Below are 22989 nucleotides of genomic sequence, written 5' to 3'. Positions count from 1 at the left end.
GGGTGGCACGTACAAGCCAGGTGGATGCTTGGAGCTACGTACACCCCGTGCTCCCGTGTGCAGTGGCCATGCTGGGCCCAGTGCATCTGGCTCCCTCTGCCTGGGAACGTGAGCATCAGAATCTGATACGCCTTTCCCTAAGAGTTTTCCCTGAAACACTAATTCCATGCCACCTTCTTTGACAAGAGTACTGGATTGAAAAGTACTCCATATAGCTTTTGGAGATTGACAGTGCACATTTGTGTATTAAAGGCTTGGAGACATCCTATTATTAAAGAGACCTGTCCAGTTCCATTTTTTTTTTAACTTATTTGACTGCAAACTTTCTTGTATAAGAAACGATAACTTCCCATGGAACCACTTTGAGACGTGCTGATTTAGATGTTTTCTGGATCAGGTGATCCATTTCATGTGTTTAATTTTATTCCATTTCATATCTGCTCTTCTGGAATTTATTTCTTCTTTACATTTCACTGTGTAATTTCTGATTATTTAAGCTGGTTGCTTCTTTACACTTTGCCTCTTTCAGATTATACCCTTTGGTGCTTTTTGGTATCTCGAGGTTTAACCGTGAAGAAAGAGGCTGCGGATCCAGCCTTGAACTAGTAGCATACGTCTTCTACTAAATGTGAATAAGCCATTCTGTTGACTGGCTGTTGCCCAGCCATGTTAAGCAATTGAAAGTTCAGAGAGTTGGTAGAAGCGATGACTCTGAAGTCAGATAAAACTGAGTTCACGTTTCTTTTCCAGCAGTTCTCAAGCTGGGTCACCAGAGGCAGCATCATTTACTCAGTTACTCATTCATTCACCCAGAAGGCAAGGGTATCAAGAAAGGCTTATCAGAAGAGACACCTTGAACTAGGCCATAAATAATTAATAGATATTTATAAAACTATTCTCTTAGGCTTGCAGATGCGCTTTTCTTGAACTAGAAGCATTAAGCAGCAGTAAGCATTGGTTAGCACACTTGATATTTATTTACTTATTTTAAAAGTATTTATTTAGAGAGAGAGTAAGTGAGAGGGCTTGAGTGGGAGGGAAGGGCAGAGGGAGAAGCAGACTCCCCGCTGAGCAGGGAGCGGGACGTGGGGCTTGAATCCAGACCCTGGGATCATGACCTGAGCCGAGGGCAGATGCCCAACCGACTGAGCCACCCAGGTGCCCCTGATACACTTGATATTTAGAGAGAGAGGTGAAAATCTGTACTTCAAGGTTTTTATTTTTTGGTTTTGTTTTAAAAGATTCTATTTATTTATTTATTTAGCGTGTGCAAGTCGGGGAAGGGGCAGAGGGGGAGAGGAAGAGAGAGAATCTCAAGCAGACTCCCGTAGTGGGGAGCCCGACATGGGGCTTGATCTCATGACTCTGAGATCATGACCTGAGCCAAAATAGACACTCAACCGAGTGAGCCACCCAAGTGCCCCTGTTTTTTTGTTTATTTGTTTTGTTTTTGTTTTTTTCTTAAAGACTTTCTAAGTTGTGGTCTTGACTTAGCCAGCATTTACTAAATATTCACTCTGTTCCTGGCTCTGTGCTGAGCTTGGCTGTCACTTTCTGTTTAAGAGACTGCTTATGCAGACTATTTTAATAGTTAACACTAAAGCACTACTTCATTTTATAGGAAAAGTTGGACATGGGAATGGAACCAGGTATTTTAGACTTCCTGTTTTTTTGCTGCCTGCAAATAGAGAAAACTTTTTTTTTTTTTTTTTTTTTTTGGTTTCCTGGCAGCAGTTGGTGTCACAAGCATAATATCCAAGAAGACCCTTTTTCTGCAAGGCTAACTTAGAAATATGTCAAGTGGTGGTGAATATTACAGCCACCATTTAGGTAAATTATTTGGATTCTGACATTTTCAGTGAAGATCAAGCTTTACACGCAGCAGTATTGTAGCCAGTGAGGTTTATCCGAGGTGCAGTTATTGCTAATTTGAGCATTTTCCATGAGGATCAAGTGAGGAGAAGCACAAGATACGGACCAAGCAGACAGAGTAGGGCAGTCCAAGCAAAGGGCTGTCCAACGTAGAAGGAAAACCAAAGTTCCTTTAGAGAAGGGAAAGCCTACGGTCAGAACGCGGAAGTCACTTGTCTAAGGTCTAGGGCAGCACTTCTCTCTCCCCTGCTTTCCTACCAGTTAAATGAAGACAGTGTCTACGAGGAGGCGTTGCTGTGTCCTCCTGTTAGGGTACGCGGTGAGCCCCGAGTGCTCGCACACATTTATTTTATTACATTTTTTAATTTGTTAGGAAGGTGCTAAGTAAAAGTTTTTCATTGTCAAACATACAGTGGGTGATAAAGATACTCAGTAAAGGCAAGGAAAATGGAATTTGATGTCACCTCCAGTATGGTTTTGTTCTAATTTAAACATAGCAAATTGTAGATGGCATGCATGGAAATGAAATTAAGGGTCTGAAAGTCGATTGTGAACCAGTCGATCGATCCTTTCAAACACAGTAGAGAAATCCTTAGGGTCGAGATGTCTTTTTTTAAACAAAGGCCTAGCTGCCTCGGCTTTTCTTCCTTTTGCTTTCCGGGCTTTTAAGTCTTAGCTACTCCCCCTTTTCTTATAATTATCCTCAAATGAAATCAGATGCTGCACATAATGCAAGGGATAATAGTGCTTTCATTTTCACTCTTGATGTAGGAGATGATGTAAATCTAACCCCTCATTTGCTTAAATTAAATTAGACAAAATATAATTGCATTATTTTACATTAAGGAATTCTCGTATTCTCCGATACACTTACACCTATCCGTTTTTCTCTGTGAAACTTCCAGGAGAACTGTATTTTCTCCTTAAATTGTCATTTCCTGATTCCTGTAGCATAACAGTATGATTTGGGTCACCCTTTACCTCACGTCTTCCCCAGATCACCCAGAACAGTCACTCCTGTGCTTTTCTCCTGGTGATTATGCCCTAGACCTTAGACAAGCGCCTTCCACATTCTGACCGTAGGCTTTCCCTTCTCTAAAGGAACTTTGGTTTTCCTTCTACTTTGGACAGCCCTTCATGTAATGCTGGTGCCATCACGCCCAGAGAGCTTGTTTCAGTGTGGGTGGTTGGGTGCACCCTCAGAGTGCCTGATTAATTAGGATTGAGATTTCATTTCTAACAAGTTCTGGGTGATGCAAACACAGTGGTCCAAGGACCGTACTTGGTAAGGGAAGGGTGGTCATTCTGGAGAGAGATACAGAATTCCCTAGTGTTACAGAGAAGCTGTAATGTTTCCTGCCACATTCACTCCCTAATTCGTTATTTTTACTTTTATACCTGCTCTCTGGTTTCTGTGTTGTTTTAGTAAGTCAGATAACAAGCTGAATGAGAAATAGGCTGCTGGGGATTATATCGCCCTCTTGTGTTTCTGTGTCGTATTTCTTAATATTCTGATTACAAAAATAATACCAGTTCATTGTTGAAAACTTAGAAAACACAGGGGATAAACACTGAAATAAAAGCCACCAGTAGCCTTACAATCTGCTGTTTATGGGTTGAGATAGATCTGTATCTTCTAATCTTTTCTTCTGTTTATAAATCTTTTTATCATAGATGTATTTATCACCCTAACTTTTTAACCACAGTGGTTTCATACTATAGTGCTATTTGATAACCTGATTTTTCACTTACATATTTAGAAAAACGTTTTCTGGTTTTGTAAAGCACTGTAGCCTCAGACCTTTGCTTAACTGAAAGCATACGGCCTCTTAACGCAGAGCTCCTGTGGTTGAGATGGAGTGAGGAGCCTCAAGCCTCCCCCGCGGTCAGCAACTGTCCCCCACAGCAGGGTCTGCAGAACCCCTTGGCAGTGTCCATGACTTCATTTCCGACAGCACTCTAGCATGTCCATCGTTTATTCGCACCAGGATTTATTTCCCAAGTCTCCTGTGTTGAGCATTTCTGTTGTTGCCATGTTCTCTCCTTTGAGAACAAGAGTCAGGGGTGTCATTTGAAATTTCCGCATGTGCCCTGACAATACCTTATTTCGATGTTGGCCCCCATTACTGTGTGAATGTAGTTTGCATGTTTTTATTTCCCCTTGCTTCACTATTGTCTGAGTCGGTTAGGAAATGGAGAGAAACTGCTTGGAGCCCAGGACCCTTGTAGTCCCGTCTGTTCTTGCTCTGGTCAAATTCAGAAGCTCACTTTTCTTGATATATTTCAGACTTTTTCAAAAGGTTCTGTTTATATTGTGGCAGAAGTTTTATAGTAGACATGACAGACAATATATAACAATCTAGGGTTTTGATAGGAACTATGAACTGACCCTTCTAACTCTTCAGCATCATTACAGAATTGTTTAGTTACTGTTTTTGTTACTTTGTCGGAGGTAGGGGGACAGGGCCACATCCTGCTTGTAGGACAGTGTGAGCGTCTCCCTCTGGCTCTTCTCACCTAGTTGATCTGGATTTTTTTCCTGGTGCATTCAGTCGTATCTCAATAGCTGATTTTAAGCTATAAGTGTACTGTACCTGGAAGGTATATTAGAGACCTTGTTTTTTCAGTGAGAAGTGACCAGCCTATATCCACACTGCCAGGTGGAGGCAGGTTCAAATCTAGAACACTTTTCTTCCCCGATTGTCAGAGTCTGGCAGACAGACCCTGGGTCTGTCACCCCCAGCCATATCCTGGGAGCAGTTCTAATCTCCTGCCCTTCTCCTAAAATCTGCCCCCCACCTCCCTGCCTTCTAATCTGGAAGTGCAGAGTGCTTCAGGAAGACCAAAACTGGCTCAGATTCTGTAACACTTCTGAGTCTCAGAACAGCTTTCCTGGGCATGGAGAGGAATTCATTTGTTCAGCCATTTATTCCATCAGTAGGCGTTTTATATGACAGGTCTATGCTGTCCTAGGGGTTTGATGTAACAAAGTGGTGGCAAAACAGCCATAGGTCCTGCCTTCAAGAAGCTTTGCTCTAGACACTAAAGAAACAATCAAGTGCTGGTAAAATGCACTGTGCTCTGAAAGTGAGCCTCCTCTGCCTCGTTAAGACTAAAGGGAAATCAGGCGGGAAAGACCTATGTAGAGTGGGCTCAAGACCTCACTGTGGAGGAGGCATGGAGACTAGAATAGGAGGTTCTTTGCCAGTAGCCAAAGGAAGAGTGGTCCTAAAGCATGTGCGTGGGAGCTTGATGGATTGAGAACCGGAAGAAGGGCTGGCATGGTTGATGGACAGTGGGAATGGGTAGAGGGGCTTCAGACAGGTTGCCTGGGCCAGACTTAAACTAGGAGGTTGGATTTGAATCCAGGTCCTTGGGAAGCCATTGATGGGTTTTGAGCAGGAGAGTGATATGATCTGATAGTCACTTTAAAAGATCATTCGAATAGTAGGACTCAGGAAATGAGAATGGAGTCAGTAAAAATGTTAATTAAAAACCTATCCATCTGCTTACTCACTGTTTGACCTTGAGCCAGTTATTTAACCTCTCTGATCCTGTTTCCTCATTAATTGGGTGAGACCAAGAATCATCTTACTGAGTTGTTGTGAGCAGTAACTTTAGATAACATATGTTAAACACAGTACCATCTGTCATGTTAATAAATCTAATTCAGGCTGCTCTGCCTGGATTAGAGCATGTGATGTATAATAGGATACATTATTTTACGGTTTGTAGAGACCCCCTTGCAGAATGAGGCAGGGAAACAACCTTAGAACCTACCATTGGAGAGAATGTGGCGCCATATGAAGGACATTTAGGAGTCCTCCCACCCTCCACCCCAGGCTCAAAAGACCTATTCTAGTATCCGAAATGCTATCATTGTATTTTTTCCACCACTACCACTGAGCTTTTCAAGTGTGAGAAAGTAAACCTAGTTACATTTTATTAAGAGTCTGTTTTGTGAGGCATTTCGCATGCATAGCACCCAGTATCTGTTCTGCAACACCTTTAGCAGGTCGCCTTACCATTCCCACTACAAGCAAGGAGAGTCTCTAAAAGGCTGAATGACTTGTCCAGGGACACACCTGGCTAAGTATTTGTCACCTACTTGACCATGTGAACCCTGGGCACTCCGGCAGCCGTGAAGCATAAACTTAGTTACCAGTGTGTGAGCAGTGGGTAAGGTAGGAACATTAACTCTCATCTGTGTTGGATTTGTAACTGCCCTCAACCTGTGAGCAGTATTCTTTGTTTCCCCTTAATGCATACTCAACCAAATACAATAAAGCTTGGTTCAGTAGTTGTTCAGTAGGTCAGTCATAGCTGATAACAATTGTCCATTCATGTGTGTAGTATATCATAGTCTTCAAAACGTTCTGATAATCTGCAAGAAGATAGTGCTGTAGACCAAATTTACTGACTTTGGAGTTAGCCCTGGGTTGTGGTTTGACCCCTCCACTTAACTCTCTGAGTGTGTTTGAGCACGTGACTTAATAACACTTTGAGGGTTATCAGGAGCTACCGACGGAGCAGTGGGGTGGAGGCAGGCAACGCTGTGGCCTGCTGCAAAGTGGGAGCGTCGTGGTATCTGTTCTCCCTGATCCTGTCACACCAGCCTGGGCTAGTTGAGGAAGGTGCTGGGACACGCATTTTAAAATCAGAAAACCAAGTCAGTAGGGTTAACGGTTTGCCCAGAGTCACCCAGGAGTAATGAGTGGGCACATGCCTCTGAGCTTCTCAGCTCCTTCTGAGAACTCTTTCCTGTGTATCATGACTCCCTGGAAACGGCCTGACAATAGGGCGCCATGAAGGTGCATGAGTAGGCCATGAAGGAGTTAACACACTAGACAGAATAGCTCATTTATTCCCGGGAATCGTGGACTTAACTGCTGGGAGCTGGCTCATTATTTTAATTGGATTTTCCAATGTGTTGAGCAAGTCAGCAGATTTGCATTAGCCTTACTTTCAGCGAAACTGTTTCTGTCTGTAGAGAGGAAGGAGAGAGAACCAGTGGGCAGCGGAGAAGGAATGTCAGAATTAATGTGGGATGGCAAAGCAAGCAAATTCTGTCCTCATTAATTGATAAAGTGCCACGTGCATGTGGGCATCGTGGGGGCATCATGTGTAGAGCTGTGTTGCCCTCACACAGGGACGGGGATGAGGCTCTGCTGAGTCATGTCCCTTCTGTGCTCTTGGGGGGCGGTGGAGAGCCCCTCCGGGCCAGCCAGAAGCCACAGGGCCGCATGGTGACCTTCAGCTGCTTCCTGGCTCCTGCTCTGGGACCTGGTCAGTTAGGGGACAAAACAGATGACATGCCTCCCCCTAATTAAGAAGCATACCTTCTAGGGGCGCCTGGGTGGCTCAGTCGTTAAGTGTCTGCCTTTGGCTCAGGTAATGATCCCAGCGTCCTGGGATTGAGCCCCACATCGGGCTCTCTGCTCCGCGGGAAGCCTGCTTCTCCCTCTCCCACTCCCCCTGCTTGTGTTCCCTCTCTCGCTGTGTCTCTGTCAAATAAATAAATAAAATCTTTAAAAAAAATAATAAAATAAAAAAAGCATACCTTCTAAGAGAGGAAAGACAGGTGATACATCAGCAAGAAATAAGATCATTTCATTTTGTGGTAAACACTTTAAAGGGGTTAAAAAAAAATTAGGGCAGATACATAGAGGAAAGCTGATTGTGAAGTCCTCTCTCACATCTGGGATTACAGGTTCTGTGTGTATAACGTCTGGTAGTGTCTATACAGTTGCAAGGAATAAGTGGTTATTTTGATCAAAACCAATATTAATTACAGTTTGTTTGCTTAAACAAGCCACTTTTGCATAATGAAAGGACGGACCTCAACCGCCTCCTGTCTTTATTCCAAATTTCTGGTTGGGCTTGATGTATATACTTGCGGGGGGGGGAGGCATTTCCTCTTTGTGAGGAAGGAAACAGTTTGTTTGGAAAGCAGATATATTTACCACACCCAAACATCATTCCTGAAAGGCTGTTAATGTGTTTGCTTGATAAAGTGGAAAAAGAGGTGCTTTTAGAAACCTGTCCTTCATCCTCATGTTATCTTGATTCGTGTGAAGAACTTACATTAATTCAACTTTATCATTAAAGGAAAGGAAATAGATTGGAACTTGAGTAAATGGGAATGGAATAATCAATAGAATTTTAGTTAAATTAATGGGAAATAATGATATAATAGATTTGAAAGCCTTTTAAAAAATCCATTGAGGATAATGAAGGTGATACAGGAAGGCTGTCCACTCGTTCTATTACTGTGATATGTTGGCCTCCTCGCGGTTGCCCTGAAAATGCTTTTGTTACACATCAGGTTGCAAGCCTTGCTCAGTCCATGGGAAGGATTCCTGAAAGAACTGGAAAATAAAAAAGCAGGAGAATCAGAGAATCCTGTAACTGTCAAGTCATGTAACCCATCGCCGTCACTCAGCAATACCTTCAAATATCAGAGAAAATAGGTCTTCTCTTCATTGAGATCTCCAGGGAAGGAAATTTTGTTTGGCCCCTCAGTAAATATTTCTTAAATGTTTCCTTTTCTTGAGATTAGTCTGTCTTCTCTGACTTTCCTCTGTATCTTCATGACAGGTAGTTACTGTTCACTTTGTACTTAGACCAACCTGGGTGGCTCAGCCGGTTAAGCATCCTACTCTTGATTTCGGCTCAGGTCGTGATCTCAGGGTCGTGGGCTTGAGCCCAACATTGAGCCCCGTGCTCAGTGGGGAGTCTACTTGAGATTCTCTCTCTCTCTCTCTCTCTCTGCCCCTCGCCCCCTGCTCATGCTCTCTCTTGATCTCTCTCTAATAAATAAATAAAATCATTAAAAAAAAAGTCTCCTTCGCTAGTCTTTGCAACTGAACCTGCTTTTTCTTGGGAAGTAAGGTGGGGAAAGTTTAAGTTTCAAAATTTTTTTCCTGGGGCCTTTTCTTAGGCTCATCACTGAGAAGATTCTGAATTCATAATACATGATATTTGGCCTTCTTGGTTTCTTATCAGCTCCCAAGAGTATATGTGTGGATAACCACAGAGAAATTCTTAATTCTTGGGGTTTTCCACCAGTGCAGCTCTCGCCCACCTCCCCCTGCCCCGTGTCTGCCCACGGCGGTGGCACTGAAAGCTTACGGCGCACATCTGTTGTGTGGTCAGTACCTGGCTTTTGAGGGACTTTTCCTTCCGAGCAACTCCCACATTCAGTACTAACCACAGAGTTTCATAATTCTTTCATTGTTGTGTTGTAATACAGCCTTCAGACCAAGGTGGCAATGACATTAATGTATTTTTTTTTCCCTGCTCCATTTCACAGTGGATTTGAGGCATTGGTGGAAACCCTGATGTAGGACTAAGTTAAAAATGGTTGATAATCACTGTCATCTCATTTTGTGTTTTAGGATTTTTGCTCTTTTTTTTTTAATAAACAATACAGTACATGGTACAAAAAAAATGTTTTTTATGTGCAAGGGTCCATAGTAAAAGGCTCTTACCCCACCCTCCCCCTTTGCACACCCAGTCTCTGTCCCTGCTGGGAAGCAGTACTAGCTTATATGCTTATATGCTTTCAGCAATAATTTAAACATAAACCCATTTTTTTTAAGTTTTATTACTTTATTTAAATAATCTCAGCACCCAGCATGGGGCTTGTATGGACAACTCCAGGATCAAGAGTCATATGCTCCACCCACTGAGCCAGCCAGGTGTCCCTATTCTTTTTATATGAAACTTTGTATGCTATGAATACTGTTACACATAGCTTTTATCACATAACAATCTATCTTGGAGATATTTCCGAAGTTTGATGTAAAGAACTTTCTCATTTTTTGGCTATTGTTTAGAACTTCCATAATTTATTTAACTATTTCCCTGTTGACAAGCACTAAGCTTTGCCTCAGTATAACAGTCCTAGGAACACCACTGGGTGGTTCAGTTGGTTAAGTGTCCGACTCTTGATTTTGGCTCAGGTTGTGATCTCATGGTTGTGGGATCCAGCTCCATGTCGAGCTCCGTGCTCAGTGGGGAGTCTGCTTGAGATTCTCTCTCTCTTCCTCTGCTTCTCCCCCACTCTCGCTCTCTAAATAAATCTTTAAAAATTAAAAAAAATAAAGTCCTACAGAGAAGAACACCTTGTACTCACATGATTCTGTATTTCCTTCACTCTACAAATACTTACTGAGCACCTACTCTGTGCTAGGCAGTGTTTTAAATTCTGGAAATATGGCAGTGAACATACAGAGCCTGCTCGTGGAGAGCTTGCATTCAAATTGAGGAGCAGCGAACACATGAGGAAACAAGTACATATGTAAATGGTGAGGGATGGTAAATGTTTTGAAGAGAATAATGTAAGGATGTCTACAAACCGAGGGAAGGTAGAGACTGGCCTGACTAGTGGAGGGCAGGCGGGCCCCTGCCTCACTTGCCAACATGCACGCAAACTCCTGAGACCCACGGGCTGGTGGGATGCAGGAGGCTTGTAGTTCAGGAACGAGCTTGCCGAGGACTCAGAGTAAGATATTACGGCAGCTATTCATCTGTGGCAGAGAGTGAGTCCTGTTAATCTTTATTTTTCCCATCTCATACCCAAGGCCAGTGTTTTTCAACTTTTTCTTTATTATTACCTTTATTATTACTCTTTATTATATGCCCCCACCCCATCCCAAGGAGCGTTTTTAAATATATATTTTTTTAAGATTTTAATTTTAAGTAATCTCTGTACCCAGTGTGGGGCTCGAACTCACAACCTGGAGATCAAGTCACACACTCCACTGACTGAACCAGTCAGGTGCCCTTTAAAGACCTTTTTTTAAACTAATCACTTCCCCCTTGAGGTTTTAATAGAATAGATGTACTCTGTATATCAAGTTTATGTGCTATGGCCCTTTGGAGAACCACAGCCATTATAATATCTAAGATGTTTTTCACCCCACTTCCCAGGAACCAAGGCCCTTGACCTCACAGAATGCAGACTTTGAATCTGTGGCTCTCTCGCTTTTGACACCTGCCAGCCAGGCAGTTTCCCTATGTGGGGTTAGTGCAATTGCATAGACAAAACTGTTTTGGTATTCAGAATCTCTTTGTCTTTGAAAGAAGAAAGAGAGAGTTGGTGGTTTTTGATCCAGGCCCTCTGGTGGTGTGTGCCCTGGACAACTAACCTTGTGTTAATTGGTGGCCGAGGAGGGCAGAGCTAGGATGGCAAGCTTCCGGAAGCCCCAGATGAGAGCAGTAGACAGGAGTTGGCAGAAGGTGTCCCTTCCGCTCCACTTGGCCGTATTCTTATTTCTTATTTAACATCCCCTTGGACTTTAAAAATAAACATGTATTCAGCACTTCCTAGGTGTCCGGAGACCCGCTAGCACTTGTCAAGTGTATTAACTCCTTCATAGCACCGTCTACAGTGGGTGATCGTGTCCTCGAGTTATAGATGTGGTTCAGAGGGTCCTCCTCAAAGCCCCAAGTGTCAGCCCAGGTCCTCCCCACTTTCGCCTTCCGCCTCTGGACAGCACTTGGAATGTCAAGATGTGGTAGAGTCGGTTGCATTCCATGATCTCCTCTCTCAAGGCAGGAAGTGTTTTATTCACCTTCACCTAGCCAGCCGCTAGTGTGGTGGGTGTCATAGAACGGGTACTTGGCAAATGATTGATGGAATGGTGGGTGGCTGGCTGGAGTGACAAATGACTACACTCTTACACAGGAGTCAAATTATTTCCTGAATGAGGGAGCCCACCGACCTCTCCAGCTATAACCTGGTCTGCAGGACCCTGCCGTCTCGGTTCCACACAACTAACCCTGATCTCCCCAAAGTGCTAGGAGTCTCCTTGACTCTTTATGACCATCTTTTGTACCATCTTAAAATCAGGGAGATGCAGGCCACTGCCTTGGAACAGTGAAAACCCTGCACCTTTGCTCTAGATTGTGCTTCCCGAGTGTCTTGTCTTCTTAATGGATCTGGGCACAGAGAGGGTACAGTGAGTAGGACAGTCGAGGCCCCTGCCCTCATTGAGACTACGTTCTGGTCGGGGGCAGAGAGTATACATATAAACAAACCAGGTAATTTCAGGTAGTCACAGAGGCCATAGAAGCATATGGAGAGGAGTGGTGCAAGCCCGCTGGGTAGCTCCCTCCTTCCTCTGAGAGAAGCAGTTGAAAAAAAGTCGAATTAAGGTCGACCATGTCATTAGGAGAGCAGTGACAGGTCTATAGATGATTGGAGGAATTGTTCACATAGGTGCACGCATGCTGCCGCATGGTCATTCAGTGCACGGGTCCCCAGCTCTCTGCCTGCGTGCTGGAGGGGACACTTGTCTTGCCACCCAACCTCGGGGTCCGTGAGCTGGTGCACGAAAGCCCTTACACAGAGCCTGGTGTGTGCAAGATGCTCAGTCAACAGTAGCTGATTTTATTATTCTATATGCGCTTCTCTTTTAACCATCTTTCCCTCTTTGCTTTGCTTTCCAGCTCCAGGGTCTGAGCCACAATGTGATCTTCACCTTGGACTCCTTGTTAAAAGGAGACCTGAAAGGAGTCAAAGGGGTAAGTGTTCAGAAATCTGATTTTTACTTTAACTGGAAAGGATTGATTTCTTTTTTTAAGATCATCGTGGTGCTTGTATTTGAAAGGCACTCTGAATATTTTTAGCATAAAAAAAGTACTTGGAAAATGATCATTGGAAAAGATGTGCCCCTTCAAATCATGTTATTGACTGAAGAGTAAGATGAGGCACTTTCCTGAATATCGGTGAGAGCCTCCGTGGGTGCAGGCAGTCTGCGCTGAGTCTTGGCCACATCAGTGGCGACCCCGGGCCCAGTCTCTCCTGGGTGCCAGGTCCTGCTTCACGGGTGTCCCCGGGAAGCTCGCCCTTCGGGCCCGCGCAGGCTTCTCGCGGGTGATGCGTGCTCTGCGGTGCATCAGAGTGTCTGTGTCAGGCTTCACGCGTCCTGTAAAGGAAAGCACTTTTGCTGAGATGTTCTTTCAGAATTATTTATTTGCCTTTAAGCAAAAGTAAATTCAATCTCAGTTTCATTTTCTCTTTCCTAAGGATCTCAAGAAGCCATTTGACAAAGCTTGGAAAGACTATGAGACAAAGTTGTAAGTAGCTTTTTGTTTTTTATAGTCTTGAATTTCTTTAGAAACCGTTAACTGGAAGACTCCTCTCTTCTGGACACCAGCTTGTGTAGTACATCCTTGTAAGGGCTCAGGGTTTGGCTGTGCTGACTGAGAAGGGGCGACTCATCTCCTGCCTCGGCGTCTGGAGTGAGGTGTGCAGTCACCGCCGAGTGTTCCAGCACTCATGGCTCCTGCTACTAGCTATCAGTCTGTAGATCTGACTGTTGCAACCTTTCTTTAATTATAGTTAGCCCATAACTGTAGACTATTGGCATTCCCACCTATAATTAGGAAATAACGCCGGGACCTGCACGCAGTGTTCCTGTGTGCGTAACCCCCTCACGGTGGCCTCACTGTCTGTGTCTGTTTCGGGGGACTGGAGCCCGGAGAGGCTGAGGAGATTGCAAAAGGTCAGAAAGCTGCGTAGGCGATGGTGGGTTGGCCTGCTGGCGTTATTGTGGGAATTATGGAGATGATGCACGTGAGATGTGTGGTACAGGCCTGGCTCGTCTTCATCTGTATGGATCATACCACCTTCCTTTGTTTTGTTTTGTTTTGTTTTTGTTTTTGTTTTTTAAGATTTTAATTATTTGAGAGAGAGAGAGAGCACAAGCAGGAGGGGCAGAGGGAGAGGGAGAAGCAGACTCCCCACTGAGCAGGGAGCCCTATACAGGGCTCTATCCCAAGACCCTGAGATCATGACCTGAGCCCAAGGTAGCTGCTTAACTGACTGAGCCACGCAGGCGCCCCTCCCTTCCTTCGTTATTATTACTCGGAGACATCTATACTACCAGGAGGTGGAATAGGAGGAGAAATAGATTTTAAAGCACTTAATAAATATCTTGGCTGTGAACTTGGATAGCTATAAACAAGAGAATAAAAGCCATTTCCGTCAACAGCAATAAGAGCAGAATGAAAACACAAACAAAAAAAACAAATTCAGGATTAAATTTGTTTTTTTGCCAAACTACTTCTATAAATGTTTATGTGAGCAGTGCATTGCTGGAGACTTGCTGCCTTAGGAATACTTTTATGCATTGACAGTTATAAATGCAGCTGAGAATAAAAAAGTTTCTTAAAATGGTCAGTGATGTAAATGAATACTGTGGGCCATCCTGTCATCCTGTCTTTCTGTATGAATGCTCGTACTTGTGAGCTAATTCCAGCCCTGCCCAGAGGCAGCTGCATGCACTGGGCTGGGGATAGAACTAAGTACATACCAAAGGGGCGGGAGTCCACAAAAGGAAGAAAACCTTTCCTCTAGGCTTGTGGAGTAGATCTCTTTTGTAGGACATGGAAATAACAAAACAAGACACAATATGTGTTCTCTCAACTAAGATACCACCAATATTGGGTGGTATAACCGTATTTTTTAACAATCTTTGTGTTAGTGGAAGAGCTTGAAGTACCTGCTGGTCAGTATTATGAATATCATGGAACATAAACCGTTCTCCGACGATCCAGGTGCCCTTCATGGTACTTTCCTCAACTGTATTCGAACGTGTCTGGATGTTCACTAGTCTGTATTGTCCTCCAGCATCTGGCCTCAGTGAGCACAGTGACCACATCATCCTTGTGTTTGGTGCTAATCTCCCAGGGTCTCACAGAGCCTTGGGTGCATAGCTAGTGCATAGGGAATAGTTACTGAAAGAATGAAAGAATTATCCACATCTGGAAATGTATACCAAAAATCGTGAGTTCAGTGGGTCCTGATTTTAGGATTTCACTGGAAAGAATTGTATTTTTTTTAAAGATTTTATTTATTTATTTGAGAGGGAGAGAATGAGAGAGAGAGAGCACGAGAGGGAAGAGGGTCAGAGGGAGAAGCAGACTCCCCGCTGAGCAGGGAGCCCGACGCGGGACTCGATCCCGGGACTCCAGGATCATGACCTGAGCCGAAGGCAGTCGCTTAACCAACTGAGCCACCCAGGCGCCCCTGTATTTTTCTTTTTTAATAAATCCCTGGCAACAGGTTATTTTCCAGGGGCGCCTGGGTGGCTCAGTTGGTTAGGCGTCTGCCTTCGGCTCAGGTCATGATCCTGGGGTCCTGGGATCGAGCCCCACATTGGGCTCCCTGCTCCGTGGGAAGCCTGCTTCTCCCTCTCCCACTCCCCCCTGCTTGTGTTCCCTCTCTCGCTGTGTCTCTCTCTGTGAAATAAATAAATAAGTAATCTTTTAAAAAAAATTGTTTTCCTAAGATAGGTTTCTTCCTCACTCTGTATAGTGGTAAAGGAAGTAAAAAAGAAAACAACAAATATTTGATTTTTTGATGTGACAGGACTCATTTGATTATGAATTACAGAAAACAAAACAATATACCGAAAAAAAAAAAAAAGAAGAAGTTAATTTATTTGCTGTGAGAACCAAGGGGGCTGGTCTGGGGTCTTTCTTTAGAACCCAGGAGGCAGTGAGCCATCATTGTTGAGACCACAGACTGGGGAATCAGAGACCGTGGGAGGGTCTGGGTGGTGCCACTTACCAGTTTTAGGACTTTGAGCCAAGGTACTTAACTTTGATGGTCCTCACCTGTAAAAGAGTAGAAAAATTACCTACTTCTCAAGGCTTCTGTGAGGACAAGATAACATAATATGTTAAAGTAGTTGCCTCTGCTATCTGGCATACAGTTGGCCCTCAATCAGTAGTTTCTAGCAAGTTTTTTAATGATCAAATAATATTTGGTCAAAACGATACCCATGCATCAAACATTAAATAGTCCTTGCATCGGTTGAGACTTACTCTGACTGCATAGAATAGAAGCCCCGCTAACAGTGGCTTCAACGAGAGTTTATCAGAGAACGTACAGCTTCCAGGGCGGACCGGGCACCCATCACAGCGGTCCTTACACGCTGTACAGACGTCTGGGCTGCTCCTGATGAGAAGCGGGAGAGGGAGTCTCAAGTAGGCAGTGGGCGTGCTTCTCGTGGAAGGCCCCAGCGGTCCTCGGCCCAGCCTTCCCGCCCCACTGCTTCCTGTCCCGTTCCCCTGCTACCTGCTCCCCGGCTTGTCTGTCTCTGTTCCATGGTGTTCTCTTGCTGCTCCTTCCTGCTTCACCGGATGTGCTGCTGCAGCAGATGAGGGCTCAGCTCTCACGTACAACCACCCCCATCACCCTGTTCATCCAGTGTTTGAACTTCTGTGAGTGCAGATGTTCGGTGCCCGCCAAATGGTATTTTATAATGGATTTCCGTTATTACAGCACCATTTTTTGCTTTTCCTTAATGAAATAATTGCCTAATTTCTTCATTAGTTGGTTCTATTTGAAAATTCTGTGAACTTTTGTTATCTGTTCCAACCAATATGCAACACCTATTAATAATGTTTCTGTTTAGAAAATACACTCTCTTGGGGCGCCTGGGTGGCTCAGTCGGTTAAGCGGCTGCCTTCGGCTCAGGTCATGATCCTGGGGTCCTGGGATCGAGCCCCGCATCGGGCTCCCTGCTCAGCAGAGAGCCTGCTTCTCCCTCTCTGCCTGCCTCTCTGCTTACTTGTGTTCTCTCTCTACCTGTCAAATAAATAAAATAAAATCTTTAAAAAAAAAAAAAGAAAATACACTCTACATGTTGTAACAATGATTATATATGGATTATCATTAGGTTCTCTGGCAGTCCCTTCTTTTCTTCCTGGAGAATTCTTGCAGAGCTCTTTAGATCCACAGCTGTCGTCCTGGGCTGCCCCTCCATGGAGGCTCTCCTGCCTCCTCTTCCCTGGCGTAGTCCCATACTTGACTGGCACGCTACCTCCAGTCGTTTCCAGGGAACAGCTCTAAAGGAGGGAAATTTTTCAGATTTTGGCATGTCCAGAAATATCTTCATTTTGCCATCACACAGAATGAGAGTTTGGCTGAATGTAAAATCTGAATTTTATAACCATATTCACTTGAACTGTTGACAGCATTTCTCCACTGTTTTCTTATTTCCAGTGTTTGCTAATGAAAAAAATCCGATGCATCTTTGATTCCCATTTCTCTGTGTGGGGCATGTGGGGTTTGGGGAAGGAGGTTCATTTATTTTCAGTAAGAAAATGTCAGTCTTCTGGGGCACCTGGGTGGCTCAGTCGGTTAAGCATCCGACTCGGTTTCAGCTCAGGTCATGATCTCAGGGTCGTGGGATCAAGCCCACATCAGGCTCCATGGTCAGCGGGGTGCCTGCTTGAAGATTCTCCCTCTCCCTCTGCCCCTTCCTCTGCTCACTCCCTCTCTCTCTCTCTCTCTCTCTCTCAAATAAATCTTTAAACAGAAAAGAAGATGTTACTCTTTTTTTTTTTTTTTCAAAGGTTCTCCAAAGTTTCTTCATGTGCCATGGTGCGTGCATTGACCTCTTCTTTGCAATTTTTAGTTCTTCAGCTCTGGAAATGTTTCTTGTCCTTCCTCCCGCCTGTTTGTTTGTTTTCCTGAAGCGCCTCACCGTATAGTGCTGGACTCCCCAGGTGGTTCTTACAGTTTTCCTCTCTTTTCTGTCCTGTTTGTCTGTTATGTTTTAGGTTATTTTCAACCTTTTATTCCCACTATTGCACTTGACTTTTTTATTTGGCTGTCATATTTTCAATTTCCAAAGCCCTTTTTCTCAGTTAGTTGGGAGGTTTTGGTGGTCTTTTTATAGTTTCTTGTTGTTTCGTAGATGCAGTATTTTAGCTCTCTGAGGATTTGATTATATTTTATGAAATATTTTTTTTCTTACTGCCTCTGGTTACCTCACCACCACCCCCAACTTGTTATTTGGATCTCTTGCTTTCATGTTGGAGGCTTTCCTCAATTATCTTATCACCTTTCACTGCCCATTCATATTTGAGAGCAAAGCACCCAAAAGTTGATGGAAAGCTCACACATGTCAGCAGGGTCTGTCAAGAATGCAGTGAGCTGCCTTTTTAGGTTTTAGGATGTCAAGACAGCTTTTCTTCTTCTTCTTCTTCTTTTTTTTTTTTTTTTTTGAGAGAGAAAGAGTATGGGGAGGGGCAGAGGGAGAGAGAGAACCCCCCCCCCCCCCCCCCCCCGAGCAGACTCCCTGCTGAGTTCATAGCCTGACCCGGGGCTCGATCCCAGGACTCTGAGATCACAACCTGAGTCAAAATCAAGAGTCAGATACCCAACCAACTGAGATGCCCAGGTGCCCCCAAGACAGCTTTTTTATCAGGAGCATTCTAAATGTCAATATCCAGAGGTGTGTCTTCCGGCACTGGCCAGCCCCCTCAGCCCCCTGTCTGTGATCGTATGTAATGGCATCTGGACGTAACAAAGGCCAGGGAGGCAGGGAGCCCTATTGTTCGGGGTACGCACTTTCTCTTTTTCTCTGTGTAGACCTGCTCTTCCAAATATTTGCTGAATTCTCTCATCCGTTTTTGTCTTCAGTTCTTGTCTTTGGGAGATTATATTGTTTATGAGTTTTGTATCATTTTAATGGGATTATGGAAGGAAGAAGAAATGAAGACGTGGTCAAGTCACCACATTAACCCAGAAGTCTACTGCTATTAAGTTATGCCTGCTCCTCACATTTCTTCTCAGATGTCTTTAGCTTTCTGCTTCTCTCCCATCCACACCAGTGGAGAGAGCTGAGGCTTATTCTCTATCTGCTTTCACACCTACTTGATGGCCAACGTGGCATGATAAGATATGGCATTATGGTGTTAGAGGAATCCCAACCACATTTATAGTAGATTTTCCAGTGGGTTGATTTTCTACTGTGTTTGTATATAGACAAGGATATTGGCTTTCTTTGGGGTTTGATTCCCCACCACTACGATTTAAAAGAAGACTTGAAGGCTAAGTGAGTTTATCTTTGCATTCACAATTGAAATTCACTCTTTTTGAAATTGGAAGTTTGTTTTCAAGTTAGATGGACTTTCGGAAAGAGGGTGGTGACCATTGGTGTTACTGCCAGAGTACCATCTATCATAGCCAAGCATTAGCCTCAGGTTGCGTTGGTTTAATATGGGCCCTTCTTTATAATTGCCTGCTTCATTCTTGGCCCCCTCCTCACTGAAGAACATTTCATAGGATTCCAGATTATAGATTGGGATTTCTCCCATCCTTATTCTGTACAATCCAATACCAAATGGTTGAATGATTAAAATGTGTTATGGGGATATGGAAATCACCCAGGTCTAGAGGAATATTGGAAATTACCTTTGACTACTTTTTGTGCATGTCCACTGTGCACTTTGATTGTCTTGAAATAATTTTCAGACCCATCATCTGTTGGTAATCAAGATATGCCTCCGGTCTCCAACTTTCTGATTCTTTTTCATCCTAAAGTCCTTGACCCAAGAAAAAGTCAACTGTCAAGATTTCTTCATGCCAACCAAATTGTGAGAGAATTTATAAGAATTTATCCATGTGGGGCCACCTGGGTGGCACAGTCGGTTAGGTTAAGCTTCTTACTCTTGGTTTCACCTCAGGTTGTGATCTCAAGGTCATGAGATCGAGCTTTGTGTCGGGCTCCACGCTCAGCGCAGAGACTACTTAGGACTCTCTCTCTCCTCTTCATGCACACACTCTCTCTTTCTCTCTCTCTCCTCTCTAAAATAAATAAATCTTTAAAGAATTCATCCGTGTGTAAGATCAGAGTTAAAATATAAGAGGTTTCCTAGGTGAAAATCTGTGCAGTGTGTTCTCTTTGATTCTTTCTTTTGATCAATATTACCAACTTATGTAAGAGTTCCTGCCTCTTACTACGCTCATAATTAAGAAACAATCAGTGGCTCTTGTTAAAGGAAAGACGTGAATTTTTTTTTTAATGATGGCATCTGCTTTAATTACAGTACAAAAATTGAGAAGGAGAAAAGAGAGCATGCAAAGCAGCATGGGATGATCCGCACAGAGATCACAGGAGCTGAGATCGCAGAGGAGATGGAGAAGGAACGGCGCCTCTTTCAGCTGCAAATGTGCGAAGTAAGAACAGCTTTTGCAAGCATTTGCCCAGAGTTTCCTTAACTGTGATCTTTCCTGCTAGTCAGGAGTTTTTATGCTTAAATGCAGGCTGTTTGATTATTAGAGGAGGGGACTGTTTCTTAAGGGTTCTCATCTCCATTTTTCTCCAAGCCTTTTGGGATCCGCCATTTCACTGTGGTCTCATATTTTGAGCCTTGGTCCTGTGGGGCTCTTTATGCCAAAACAGGATTCTTTGGTGAGAACTTTAATGTTGCTTGTGAGTGAGTGTGAAAAAAATGTTTGGTGAGGAGTAACACTGGTGAATATGAAGTCTTCCTGGTACAGGTTTAGAGCATGTTTTTTGTTTTTTTAACCATGTGTCCAATTTGAATGAAAGCTTAAATAAAGTAGTCATTAAGAAAGCCTGAGTTCATGAAAGAAATGTAATGAAAGCATGCTCCCTTGGACTTAAAGCAGTGGTTCTCAAACTGGGTTCCCAGTGAACACTGGCACTCCCTGACCTGACGCTCTGCTCATTCTGATGCTAACATTGTGTCATAGAGTTCCTTTTACAGTTCTCCAAAAATACTAAAGTGGATAGAATTTTCTTAATTTTAAATTAAGTTTTTCTTTTTTAAATACTCTTTTTTCCCCCTCCTCATACTTTTAGCTTCTTCTCAAACCTATCTGCTCATAAACACTTCTTCATAATAAAACAAGTGAAAAAGAAGCAAACAATATCAACAGAAAATCTTGACCACTAGTAAAAATCAGACCTGGTAGTGTTAGTTAACTGCATAAATTAATAATGGGTTATTTTAATTTTTATTCTTTCGTGGTTTTTTTATCCTTTCGTTCTTGAGTACCAAAAATTCTTTCTAAAAGTTTTGCTATCTGATGGCATATGCCTCAAGAGAATGCTGTTTTACTTGTTTTCTGCAAAGAACAGTCAACCATCTTTCAGGTTTTGACCATGTGAACTCTTAAGTTTGAGATCCACTGCACCAGGGGGAAATAATGAGTTATTCTAGAATGTTTTGCTATGTTTGATTTCTGTTTGTCTTGTAAACTAATCTTGAGCATTTATAAAATGCTAACACTCTAATCATTTCGTTTGTACACTTGTGACTGCCAAATCAGCATTTCCTGAATTGAACTCACACTGTCTGAAGGCAACCAAGGTTCAGTGATTTGTGCAGATTCATGATTGGCGTTCTCCCACCCAAACCCATGACTGGAAAACCCTGTCTGTACTGAGCAACATACAATTTTGTTTTATTTCCACAGTATCTCATTAAAGTTAATGAAATCAAGACCAAAAAGGGTGTGGATCTGCTGCAGAATCTTATAAAGTATTATCATGCACAGTGCAAGTAAGTAGAATATCGTGATCATGATTATTAGCCCAGGAAGACTCCCTTCACTTCTTTGGTTTTCTTAATTCCTTCTTTCTGGTTTTCATTTGGTCACTCTATGTAGTGTGATATTAGAACCTTCCAAAGCCACATGATAAGAAATGGTATTATCTTCCATTTTTGTTGTTTTCTGTAAATAAGTAACTCAAATTAGTGCAAGTATGTGGCTACTCAAAGATGCTGTCTTACTTATGAATCCTGACGGTGGCCTTGATAGTCTGTGAAGCTCTCGTTACAAATACATGCAACCCTGTCACGGCAGAGGCCTTCTCAAGTGACTCTCACACCCTCCTCCCTTGCTTGGCATTTTACCTATTTTCAGGTGATTTGTTCCATGTATACCTACTTGGAATTGTTTTTCTTTGTCACCTAAATTAGGTGAAATTATATACCTGGGGCACTAAGAATACTTTGACTTTATACTTCTATTTCTACGTAACTGGTGGTACGTCTGCTGTTTATACCAGCACCATTTTTGCTTATTAACATTGCATTTTTATTATGCTTGAGATTCTGTGGCATTATATTTGCTTATTTACTTTTTGTTTACTTACTGGATTCGCTTTCATGGGTTTTCTGGTAGAGTTTTTAATGTGAAAACATGCCCATTATTAAAATTTGTAATGTTCTATCTAAGAAGATCTTTGTAACTGGGACATTTGAGGAGGTCGGCATTAATATTGTGGGACGCACAGAAGGCACGAGTCAGAAAGATGAGTTCAGATCTTTGCTCTGCAGCCAGGTGACTATGTGATCTTAATCAGGTTCCTCTTTAAACCTCAGTACCCTCATCTGTCAAGTGGGGTTAAGGTTAGTAGATGTGAGAATTAAATGAGATAATGCATATGGAGCCTAGTCCCATGCCGGCTACATTGTATGTATTTGCAGCTCTGAGGATTCCAAGGGGCACTTGAAATCATTCATTCGTACAGGTATTGTACAGAATTGTTCCAGGAGAAGCTTTTAATGATGAAATTGTTATTTACATAGATCTGATTTGTTAACTTTTTCCTTCTTTTCCGCGTAAACTCCACCTTGTATAAGTATGTTTCACATACAAAAAAATAATACATTGAAGCAGAAACAGTTGCACATTTATAAGATAAAGTTTGCCTGTGAAAGCCTCATACTGAAGACCTGGTCTAACCTTTGGCTTCATAGCTTAGTGGGGTACATAGGAAACTTTGAAATGTGTCGGGGTAGTCCCTAATTTTAGTTTCGGGTGGAATTTTTAATCTTTCATCAATTTCAGTTTTCCTAGAAACATATCATTGCTTTGAAACCTCTACAGAAATAAGTGAAACTTCTCAGTCTTCTCCATTACAACACTTTGGCAGCAAATCTGATTTTACCTGATTTTAGAAATCTCTCCCCCTCTCTCTCTCTTTTAAGTAAGCTCTACACCCAATGTGGGGCTCAAACTCACAACCCTGAGACCAAGAGGAGTTGAATGCTCCACCAGCTGAGCCAGCCAGGTGCCCCTAGAAATCTGATCTCACATTCCCTTAGCCTACAAAGAAGGTTTTAACTTCCACAAACATTAGTTTTCCAAAATGTCAGGTGTCTTGTAAACTATACAGATCTTAACCTTTGTTCCTAAAGGTGAAAAGAAGAACTGCTCTGACCTGGTTAGCTAAGGCATCCTCCATTCTTTCATTCCCTGCTTTTTCACTTTCCAAAAATATTTATCAATCTCCTGACAAAGGCCAGTAGCTCTCGGGTAGGAAGATGAAACAA

At 43.0% G+C, this 22989-nt stretch overlaps 1 protein-coding gene across 5 annotated transcripts in view; it reads left to right on the top strand.

The window, feature by feature from the left end:
• ASAP1 (ArfGAP with SH3 domain, ankyrin repeat and PH domain 1) overlaps positions 1–22989 on the top strand; it is a 344245-nt gene that overhangs the window by 230738 nt on the left and 90518 nt on the right. For all 5 annotated transcript variants that reach the window (XM_027597676.2, XM_027597667.2, XM_027597647.2 and 2 more), the window contains 4 exons: positions 12328–12402; positions 12908–12957; positions 19729–19858; positions 21125–21210. In XM_027597676.2, the coding sequence (XP_027453477.1) occupies positions 12328–12402; positions 12908–12957; positions 19729–19858; positions 21125–21210 (341 nt within the window). The remainder of the gene's footprint in view (positions 1–12327; positions 12403–12907; positions 12958–19728; positions 19859–21124; positions 21211–22989) is intronic.

This window comes from Zalophus californianus, chromosome 4 (assembly GCF_009762305.2).
Source record: "Zalophus californianus isolate mZalCal1 chromosome 4, mZalCal1.pri.v2, whole genome shotgun sequence".
NCBI classification, from domain to species: domain Eukaryota; kingdom Metazoa; phylum Chordata; class Mammalia; order Carnivora; family Otariidae; genus Zalophus; species Zalophus californianus.
The sequence above is the reverse complement of the archived record's forward strand: the minus strand, read 5'-3'. Positions and strand labels throughout refer to the sequence as shown.